This window comes from Amphibalanus amphitrite, unplaced genomic scaffold (genome assembly GCF_019059575.1).
Source record: "Amphibalanus amphitrite isolate SeventyFive unplaced genomic scaffold, NRLGWU_Aamphi_draft 000124F_arrow, whole genome shotgun sequence".
In the NCBI taxonomy this organism is placed as follows: Eukaryota; Metazoa; Arthropoda; class Thecostraca; order Balanomorpha; family Balanidae; genus Amphibalanus; species Amphibalanus amphitrite.
In genome coordinates, this window is record NW_024881619.1 from 508,496 (window position 1) to 519,730 (window position 11,235).

Sequence of the window (11,235 nt, forward strand, 5' to 3'; positions counted from 1 at the left end):
ACGACACACAAGCACCATATACAAATAGTTTATTCGCAGTAGCGTATCGCCACTATAGTACGCTCGCGACGGGACTTCTAATAAATTTCTCAGGTACACAGATGTTGTTTAAAATCCTCACAGAAAGCAGACTCTTCGTTCCAGTAAATTGTTTGACAGTCAGACTCGCGTCGAACACAGTACGTATCGTAAGGTTCCGCCAGCCTGACGCAGCGGGTAAAGCATGCTTTCGGCGTCCCGCTATCAGTCAAAGCATCGTCAACATCACACTCAGAACATGATGGCCAACTGACTGCGCACGCCGTGTCCTAAACGAGAGCTAGGTACCGGCTGCATCAGCGCAGCTCTGAAGCCAAAACCCATTTTGACTCACTTGTCAACGCTGTTAAAGCAGCGAGCATCAGAGGGAGGAAGAGGGTCAGATCGCCTTAGTTCACAGTTTACTGAAACTCACGACATGTTCGGCTAGTCCCGACCTGGGCATAAAAGGGACTATTAGGAGGGTCACCTTACAAAATATACAGTCAAATGGTGACGGGTCCGCCCGTCAATATTCGCGGATATTCATTACACTAGCACCTGCGGGTTAGCGTTGACCCTATTCAGCAAACGGCCACGCCCGGCGGTGGCACCTACGGAGCCCTTGTCACCACAGCTTTCTCCTGAGCTGGTCCGAGAATACGCCAACGCAATGCGGGGCAGGAGATAGGACTGAACGGCGCACCTTCCCGATACGTTCAGCGGTCCGGGACTTTGAGAAGACTTGACTGCCGCTGAGGAAGCAGCGAATAGACGCGCATTTCGATAAAGCGGGCCCGGTCCGGACGATGAAGGAACACTTGACCGTGTCACACTCCTTTCCTCCCCCTTTCCCCCCCCCCCCCTCAAACCGCCGTCTTCTGAGACTCATTCAGCGAGGGCCGCGCCCTTGCAGCCCCGCTCGACCCTCACAAAGCGTAAAGCGTCACCGCCTGTCCCGTGTGTTAGCGTCCCGTTTCACCCTTTTGACTTGACTCAGGGGCCTGCCGGCGTCAGGGGAGGCCTCCACGCCCGGTAGTTCGTACCTTCACGGCAGCGCAGCGCTTAGTGACGCCACTGACTGGTGTGACGTCACAGTATCTCGGATGTCAGCGGCAAGCAGAGGACACCAGGCGGGCGATGTCTTCATGTATGCTCTTCATGTATAGCCCACCTCTGCCGCCACGGATAGTTCAAACTTCGATGAAGCGTCATGTATATACGTGCCACGGTGCCACCTCCGTCAGCGCACCAAGATGGTCCTCCGCGCGCCACAAACGTCCACCGCACGCCACGGCGGCGCACATTAACCATTCACACAGCTATAAAACTTCTCACGCAGTCTCACACCGTTCGGCGCGCTGTCTCTCTGAGGGTCCACCGCGCACCTACGACATGGACGAGCAGGGCATGTGTGGCGAGCCCATCTGCGTCAGGACCCGGTCCAGCCACTGGAGCGGTCCGTTCAGGTGCAGTTCGATCCAGCAGGGCGTCGAGGTGACGATCTGCCGCCGGTACTCGGCGCCCCAGCCCTTCACGAAGCTGATTCGAATGGTGCACATGCGCGTCAGGCTGTAGACGGCCTCGAAGCCCTGGTTCACCGACTGGGCCAGCATCGCCGCGAACTCGAGGTTGTTGAAGATCTTCAGGTTGCATTCTGCAGGGAGAGGAAAGAACGATGTTTTAGAACATGTGGGTAGGCGTGGGAGTCAATGTGCTTTTGTTAAGTAAATGCTCAACATTACAGCAGAATAGAAAAATACAGCTACTTGATGAAAAACGAAAGAAATAAAAGACGAAAGATAAAAGAACACTTCATAGCCCCTCCTTTCCTACAGCACGAAGGCTGACATCAGTTAAGTAATTTTGGACAGTAAGGCCCATTTACTGACCCCAACAAACTTCACTTACTGGATGGTATTTTACAGACGGTGGCCGGGTGCCAGCCAAACCGGTGATTGCAGTTGGGTGACTGTACAAAGATGGCTGACTCGCTCAGACACTCGGCAAACACCTCACCACCTGCGGCAGATGGGTTAGTGGGGTCAGACGGAGGTGGAGTAGCACGAGTCAAATGTTTCGCCACGACACAAGCAGAGCAGACGTCATGTAGTGACACTTACATCCGACAAGCATCAGAACAAACAGCGAAAATGCGATTACTTCACTTCCTTATTCAGTTTACAACTTTGTCGATCGCCATTGGCCTTCCACCGTCCTTCCTACTACACCAACTCCAGCCAACCTCCAGCCGCCGTCCCACCCCGCTCACTAACGTAGTAGAACCAGACGCAGTGTAGTAGAACCGGACGCCCTGACCCGACCCACTCTGCTCACTAATGTAGTAGAACTGAATGTAGTAGAACCGGACGCCGTCTTACCAATGTGGTAGAATCGGACGCCTTCATCGTCCCACCCCACTCACCAATGTAATAGAACCAGACGCCGTGTCGCCACCCACCTCGCTCACATACGTAGTAGAACCAATGTAGTACAACCTGACTGCCGACCCACTCCGCTCACCGATATCGTAGAACTGGACGCCGCGTACTAGAACCGGACGCCCTGACCCACCCCGCTCACCAATGTAGTACACACTGACCCCCGACCCACCCCGCTCACCGATGTAGTAGAACCGGACGCCGTGCCCGATGTTGCGCCGCGTCTGCTCCACCACCGGGTTGCGGTTGATGTTGCTCAGCAGGCCCAGGCAGAAGCGGTCCGAGCTGCTCGGGTCCGTGAAGCCGTCCACGGTCAGGCTCGGCTGGGACGCGTGGAACGTCTCGCCGACGCGGCTCGACAGCTCGTAGTAGCTGACCGAACACCAGAAGGTGGGCTCGCAGTAGGTGACCGGCTGGGCGTCCATGGTGACCACTGCGGCCGCCGGCGAAGGAGGGAGACCGCCTGCAGGGGGAGGGGAGGTCAGAGGGTGAGCGGCGGCCGGGGACGGAGACAAACTGGCTGCGGGGGGAGGGGGGCAGAGGGTGAGAGGCGGCCGGGGACGGAGACAGACCGCCTGCCGGGGGGGGGGGGGGGGGTCAGAGGGTGAGCGGCAGCACGCGACGGCGCAAACTGCCTGGGGGGATGGGAGGAGGGTGAGCCGCGGCGACAGGGAGCAGCGGTCAGGAGTGACAACCGGGTGTCAGCTGCACGGAGAGGATATGGGACAAGGTGGCCAAAGGAAGTTATCAGTCGCCTCAGGACAGAGATCAGAATGTGACCCCGGTTGATTACCAGGGGAAGGTTAGAGGTCAGGCGCCCACGTGAGAGCAGACGGGCGGGCGGGAGCACAGGTCAAGTGAATAGCTGACGTCTCGGCTACCTGAGGGACGTAGGGGTTAGAAGGTGACCACATGGAGGCACCAAGCTCAGCAGTCATGGCGACAAAGACAGACGGTTTATACAAGGGTTTAGCTCACACTTGTGAGTTGTGAGTACTTTTAATACAAATCAAAAGAATAAACGTTAACTCCCATATAAAATAATTGCCTAAAGATATATCTTTATTCTAACAATGGAGCTTATATAGGCACAAAAGCATTCAGTAAACGGCGGCAGATTGCTCTATGCCACCCACCCGCTGCCCTGCGCCTCCCCTCAGCCTATCCACCCCATCCCCGACTCACTCTCGTTCCTGTCGCTGTTGTCGCCATCCTCGGACATGAACGAGGTCGGTGGCGAGTCGGGCAGCGAGGTGGCCGGGGAGCCCATGGCGCCGGGTCTGGGAGACGCAGCAGCCGGCCGGCGGCGCTCTCAGGGAACCACGAGAGGAAGACAGTCGGCTACCGGACTGTGCGGGGTCTGGTAGTTCAGACTGATCTCCGAAATACGACTGATGCTAGACGAGGGATTGGTGGACTTGTTGAAGGAGCAAAAAGGCGTTGCCACCAGTCGCACTGAAACCAAGAACGAAAAATGGTCAGGTGATACTTGCGTTGATAAAATAGAGATCAGAGTGAACAAATTAGCACGCAAAGCACAATTATCATCATCTGCGATAAAACCCGTCGCGCGATGCACACCGACGTGAGGCCTTAAAATTCACATCAGCACTTTTACCGCCAGAAACCTGATCCCTAGGCCACACATTGTCCGAAAAACATTGCCTTCCAATTCACTCCTCTCCATGCCTCTCATGACCCTTCTTCACTGCGCCTGGCACTCAGCACTCGGCAGCGTGCCCTGCTCACGGTGTCAGCGGCGCCACTGCAGCCGGGCGACACGCTCCGCCCCAGCACGGCGCCAGTGTCTCTGCTGAGCTCAGCACTCCACAGAGGTCGCGCTGGGCGGTACAGCACGGCGGTGGTCACTGAATAGAATGGCTCACGGAGGCGTGGAGTGTGGTCACATGATACTAGAGGGTGACTAGGGACAGTAGGGGCTAGGAATAGAAGGTCTGGCAGGTTAAATTGTCATATGTGCACAGAAATGTGGAATGACTAGTGTTCCCGCCTGCGCTCCTCGCGTCGTCTTAAACGCATCGCTGCCTGTTCGTGATACCAATTTATATTCTCTTCTAATGCGATGTCAGGCAATGCAATGCAATGCAATGCAATGGTTTCTGGAAAAGACCAGACAATCGTTACAAGATACAAATGAACTCCGAGATAAATAAAACAAACCGAGAGGAAACAAAACAAGAGCAAGTCAACGCAATGATACAGCATGAAGATTTTAGTAAATAAAAACAAGTCCTTACCGACTGTATCGCAAATCACAGCGCAGACAGGACGTGGAGATACCGCTTAACAATGTAGCGGCCAAAAACGGACATATTTACGTTAATCGTTTAGACAACCTTTTTAGCGAAATAAAGCTAAAATTACAATTGACAATCAAACTTGATGAAAAACAGCTTTTGGCACATTTTAGCTGAACAACAAAAACAACTTTCTGTTAAATGGCACAATAAACGCAAAATGCACATGATTGTGACACCGACGGCGCTTGCACCCCGGAGTCGTGCGCATCTTCGGCGCCTCGGCGCCGCTACACCCTCCCCGTTCGGTCTTCAAGGCCGAACATACAAAACGAGAACACAAGGGGAACATGAAGAGGCAGTGCGCACGTTTGCATTTCCCCAAATCAACAAGTACCTTGCGCAACGCAGATTGCCTCAATCGAACTGGCACAGAGACCATCTGGCACAGCGTCCTCGCTCAGCTGGCGCCTAGCACAATGACACCAGCTTCGTGACTGGGCGCCACATCTCCCTTCCTTTCGTTTTCACCTTAACACTTCTCACCAGTCCGTCCTGGCTAGCACGCCTTTCTATCACGCGACCCAGTGGTCGCTGGATCCTTTGAAGGCCACTGTCAGCGATCACAACAGCATCTTCAGTCTCCAATGTTTTATCTGGCTTCAACCACGAACTTCTTTCACCACTGGCTTCCGCAGCCTGCCGCAGAGCACAGTCAGCTACTCCGGGTGAGGACCTGGCGCCGAAGGGGAGAACGTTCCTCAGGCGTACCTCTGGCGGCTGAACTGTGTCACCGCTCCGCCATCGAGGATCTTCAACAGACAAGTGTCGTTCTCCAGTAGCCAGGCTCCCGTCCAGATGAAGCTGCTGGGGCTCCACTTTGATGCGATTCGTGGTGCTCTTCGGCTGCGTCGGTTTCAAGTATCGAACTCGGCCTTGGACCATCCATCCAAGCCTGGTTTTTACCGCGAAAGGGCCGCCGTCACGACTCTTGATGAAGTCGACAGGCTCCAGAGCAGCGGGGACGTTTACGCCAATCAAGAGTCCTACGTCAGCGTCTATGTCAGGCGGGACGACTTCCTGCAGGCGTGGCCAGTCAGAGAGATCGTCAACTCTACAGACCTCCTCCCGGCTGGCTGGGATGCTTCCCAACGAGAACACTTCAGGTAAGTCAACGGGGTCACTTTCGTCGATGCCACATATCGATAAGCCCTCAACGGGAGCCGTCCAGACTTTGAGCGGGTCCCTGGCCATGGTGATGACGGAGAGTTTGGTCTTCGCCGAGGTGGGCACCCCCAGCTTGTCCAACAACAACTGACTGCAGAAGGTTGATGAGCTACCGCTGTCGAGAAGGGCGTAAGTCTGTACAGTAGTCCCACCTTGGTACTTCACTTTCACCGGAACAATTGGCATCTTTACACCCGAATGTCCTGCTCTTCTAGAAGAGAGGACGTTTACTGCTGCCTGCGAAGCCCGCTGGTCACTTAATAGAGTCATCGGCGGGCTATCGTGGCTGACCGTCGCCGTCTGGTATCTATGGAGCACAGAGGGGTGGCCCTTCCCGCACACCATGCATGTCAGACGGGACTTACACCATCTGGACCTGTGACCCGCCTCCAGACATCCGAAGCAGAGCGCGTGCTGACGAACAAGCTTCTCTCTTTCCACCAATGTTTTCTCTGCAAAAACTGGGCACGCAGACAAGTCGTGCTCGTGCTTGCACAATACACATATCTTCTTTTCGGTTTCAGCGTCTTTGGTTTTGACGTAATTACACTTGACTTTGGTCTCCTGAGACTTGTCGGCTCTTGATAGGTCTTTTTTGAGAAAGACTTGACGGCCGAAGGCAGCGTTTGAAGCGATTCTGGCTTCTACTTCCATCAAGCTGACCAGATCAGAGAACAGTGCAGACCTTCCCTCTCCTTCTGCCAGACGGTCCACTTCTCTCCGCCATTTTTCTTGAATTGCGAAGGGCAGCTTCTCCAAAATCTTCTTCATTGTCTTTGGATGGTTCAGCTCATGGCTGGCTCCCATCAGACTGTCCACTGCGTTGTGACAGGCTCTCATCTCCACCGCGAGCTTGTCGAGTCCAGCGACATCATCACCCTTCACAAGTGGCCAGTGCACCAGACGGTCGATGAATGACTCAGCCATCCGGTCAGGGTTGCCATACCTCTTCATCAATAGCCTCTTCGCTTCCTCATAGCCACCGGTCTTCATGAACATGCATCCCCGTACGATGTCTCTTGGTGTACCAGACGTAAACTGCTCCAAATAGCGAAGCTTCTCTTCCTCATCGACGACCACGCTAGCGACTCGTCCATCAAACGCTCTCAAAAACTGGTGGAATCTGGCAAAATCGCCTGAGAACACGGGAATGTCTGGCTTTGGGAGAACACACGAGGTGAGCAACTTCTTCATCAAGCTCGCCTGATGATCCTCGTTCTCGGTACGTCTAGCTTCTGGTGCCGGAGGGGGAGTGGCCGGTCTCGAAATGGGCGAAATCCTTTCCTGGGTGCTGTTACCGGTTCCTCCAACAGCCGTTGAAACAGTCGAGTTAGGCCCGCTTTCTGAAAGCGCGGCTTCAAAGGCTTCAGATTCTTCAAGGGCTTCACGCAGCTTCAATTCCTCCTTCTTCATCTTCAGTTCCTGCTCACGAAGCTCCAGCATCTGCCTTTCTTTTAGGAACTTCATCTTCACTTTCAGAGCAGCTCGTCTAGCTGACTCCTGGGCCTTCGTCGAAGCCAGTGATGATCTTGCACTTCCCCGAGACAAGACGGACCCACCATCATGGGCAGCACTGTCAGCTGGCCGCACATCTTCATCAGGACAGACAGCCGGCTGGTTTACCGGGTCCCGAACAACGTCCTGACCAGCAGCGGAGGCCCGCAAACGAGCACCAGCACCAGAAATCTCAATGCAGCAATCCTCGGGATCTACAGCGTCAATAGCAATATCTGATTGGCTGGGCCTCGAGCCTCCGTCGACGAGACTGGTCACGACAGGACTGGTTGCCGAAGCAGCTGACTGACCTACCTGACGTTCATCATTCTGACCCTCCCCGGTCACAGAGTTACCGATTAGGCGAGCAACAAATAGGGTAACATCAATGCCTTCCTCTTGAAGAGCTTCCCCTAACCTTTTTACAAGTACAGCCTTAGTGCCTTTGGCATTACGATTTCTAGCCAAAAGCTGTGCCCTTAACAATTGCACTGTCAGCCGCGACAAATTCATGATTCAAACGGTACGTATGATACAAGCGAAACGTACCTTTCAAACACCAATGCGATCGGCAATACAAGCCGCATTACATGACAAGACACAAGCCTATCGAGCTCAACAGGGTCACTGACCCCACTCAGCCTTTTGCACGAGAGCCAACGTACCGGCAAGCCGAGACTAGCGTTTTTCAATCCCTGACTTGACGCTGCAGCGGCGGCGATTCCAGGCCGACATCAGACAGCCGCCGGTACGACGATCCACTAGCGCCGAGACGAATGAAGTCGAACGGGTCTCGGGCGCTGTACAAACGACAGTCATTTCAACGTAGACGAAACTGTCATTTCAACTTCTTTCGAATAGTCGAAAATGGCGCATCAATGAGTCGACAGTGTCGACCCAGTCGAAACTGTCACTTCAGTGTGCGACAGTCAAAACTGTCGACACAGTCGAAACTGTCGCTTCAGCTGACAGTCACTTCAACCTGCTCTTCAACATTCAACGAGACATGCAGTCGAAACTGTTTTCGACGTACGATCATCGACACTGTCACTTCAGATGACAGTTACTTCAGTGCGCGACAGTCGAAACTGTCGATGCAGTGCACGACAGTCCAAACTGTCGACACAGTCGAAACTGTCGCTACAGTCGAAACTGTATGTAGTTTTCGACATACGACTTGTCACACTGTCGATACAGTGTGATACAGTCGAAACTGTTCCCGCCTGCGCTCCTCGCGTCGTCTTAAACGCATCGCTGCCTGTTCGTGATACCAATTTATATTCTCTTCTAATGCGATGTCAGGCAATGCAATGCAATGCAATGGTTTCTGGAAAAGACCAGACAATCGTTACAAGATACAAATGAACTCCGAGATAAATAAAACAAACCGAGAGGAAACAAAACAAGAGCAAGTCAACGCAATGATACAGCATGAAGATTTTAGTAAATAAAAACAAGTCCTTACCGACTGTATCGCAAATCACAGCGCAGACAGGACGTGGAGATACCGCTTAACAATGTAGCGGCCAAAAACGGACATATTTACGTTAATCGTTTAGACAACCTTTTTAGCGAAATAAAGCTAAAATTACAATTGACAATGCAAACTTGATGAAAAACAGCTTTTGGCACATTTTAGCTGAACAACAAAAACAACTTTCTGTTAAATGGCACAATAAACGCAAAATGCACATGATTGTGACACCGACGGCGCTTGCACCCCGGAGTCGTGCGCATCTTCGGCGCCTCGGCGCCGCTACAACTAGCTTATTTTGTGTGACTTCCTTCAAGATAAATAAAGAAATGACTTTCATGTACCTATTGCATTGGTATATTATGCTTTCTCCAATTTCCATGGCATTTGCCTATTTATGCAAAAAAAAATTGTAAAACAGCTGCCATTTCTGTAAACTTAGCTCTTATGTTTGAATGGCCAGACTGCATGCTAAGCAGAAGTTATTGCACAGGCCCTGACTGACCTGACCTCTACGATATAATCAGATAGTTCTGAGTTATCAGAAGAATTTGGATGCCAGAATTCAGCTTGCTGAGCAAAACTGGATACAGTCCATTCCACTCAACTCACTTCAACTAACTCATGCTCCTATAAACTTCTGTCAGTGGTCTAATATAGAGAATGGTGCCGAAAGCCAATGGCCCATGAGGCTTTCACCACAGAAAGTCAAATATTTTTTGCCCAACCATCCAAGCTATGAGGCAGGCAAAGATAGCTGAAAAGGTGAAAGTGACAAATATAAACAACATTTCAATTGATTTTTAAAATGTCAAAATGCTTATGGTTGACAAAGTTTAATTTTAAGGAGCACAACTAGTTATCAGCAAGTAAGCATAAAAACAATGAACTCATAATTAAATTAACTCTAGAAATTGATATCAGTAAGGAGCTATTACACAAACTTCCATATTTCAAAGGAGAAAACATAGATATTAAGTACCTACAGTAAAGGCTTTATTACATTATAATTCAATAACAGTGCTGTGATTCAATACCATGGTGATTTACTGACACAACAAATTCAAACATAAATGTTACAAGAAATATGTTAAAAATGCACACTGTGGGTGAAAATCATTTTCACCCATGTGATTGTAGCATTTTTCATGGAAAGCTTTCAGGTCACCACCTTGTGAACAAACATGCCTATTTGCGCAGTGAATCAGAATGTCACTCTGGACTTGGAGCATAACAGTCGGGGAAACTATTGTAAAATCTACTATTTTTAGCAGTCTGCTATTTTTAACAGAAATCTGCCAAAAATGGGTACGCATGCGACGTCATCGTACCCAAATATAGCAGATTTGGGAACGGCCCCATACAAAAGCAGATCTGCACCCTAATTGAAGCAAATGCGCATCAAATGCCTGGCAGATTCATGACTAGAATAGTGCTGAGAATGTCCTCTGATATTTTCATTCAGATCCGACTATTTTCAAATAATGAATTTGAAAATAGTCGGATCTGAACAAAAATAGCAGAGATCACTCTCAGCACTATTCTCATCATGAATCTGCCAGCCATTTGATGCGCATTTGCTTCAATTAGGGTGCAGATCTGCTTTTGTATGGGGCCGTACCCAAATCTGCTATATTTGGGTACGATGACGTCAAATGCGTACCCATTTTTGGCAGATTTCTGTTAAAAATAGCAGACTGCTAAAAATAGCAGATTTTACCATAGTTTCCCCGACTGATAATGGTATGTAGTGTGCAAGTTGGTTGCTGACTGCCCGCAATCAAGAGTTGCCAGCAATTATTTGGAAGATGTCCAGTGCTTGAGGTTGAAAAACACTCAACTCACAAGTGGGACTATATTTCAACTTTTTAGCACAAGGCATGATCATGCACAGAATACCTACTTACTGGCCTTAACCGACTACCAATGGAAGACCACATTTGTTCTTCACGTTAACTTTACATTGACATGGAAACTCAACACCAAATATAAGTAAAAATAATTTTTTTTGCCTAAACCAAGACATGAGGCCCCAGCTCGTCATTTTCAGATCAATTCAATTCAGGTTGCTTGTGTTGAGCTAGAGCTTTTGGTATTTACACTTTTGTTTTCATACCAACCCTGAAGAAAACAAGCTCACCGTTCAAAGCAGGAACTTGAATTACCGAGAGTGCAACAGAATGGCTCAGGTGTGAGCATCAAAAGACTTCAGAATCGCAGTCCGAATAATTAAATATTGCGATTTTCCTACTAACCCAATGACCTATTTCAGCAAAAATAACTTTGCGATAGTAGACAAATGCGAAGCAGTAAATGTCTACAA

The 11,235-nt window shown here is 50.5% G+C and overlaps 1 protein-coding gene across 9 annotated transcripts; it reads right to left on the reverse strand.

Moving 5' to 3' along the window:
- Nucleotides 1-14: 14 nt before the first annotated feature.
- Nucleotides 15-11,220, reverse strand: LOC122381670 (mothers against decapentaplegic homolog 3-like). Of its 9 annotated transcripts, none has more exons than XM_043366117.1 (6): nucleotides 8,904-9,182; nucleotides 8,104-8,765; nucleotides 3,645-3,914; nucleotides 2,641-2,922; nucleotides 1,930-2,040; nucleotides 15-1,675 (listed from the first exon to the last, which is right to left on the reverse strand). In XM_043366117.1, exons 3-6 carry the CDS (start codon nucleotides 3,727-3,729, stop codon nucleotides 1,407-1,409), a joined length of 747 nt encoding a protein of 248 aa, XP_043222052.1. In that variant the 5' UTR covers nucleotides 3,730-3,914; nucleotides 8,104-8,765; nucleotides 8,904-9,182; the 3' UTR covers nucleotides 15-1,406. The 9 variants fall into 9 exon arrangements, 7 of the variants coding, with proteins under 7 accessions (XP_043222052.1, XP_043222053.1, XP_043222054.1 ...); XM_043366118.1 differs by lacking the exons at nucleotides 8,104-8,765; nucleotides 8,904-9,182 and adding exons at nucleotides 4,209-4,579; nucleotides 4,718-7,261; XM_043366119.1 differs by lacking the exons at nucleotides 8,104-8,765; nucleotides 8,904-9,182 and adding an exon at nucleotides 11,053-11,220.
- Nucleotides 11,221-11,235: the final 15 nt, after the last annotated feature.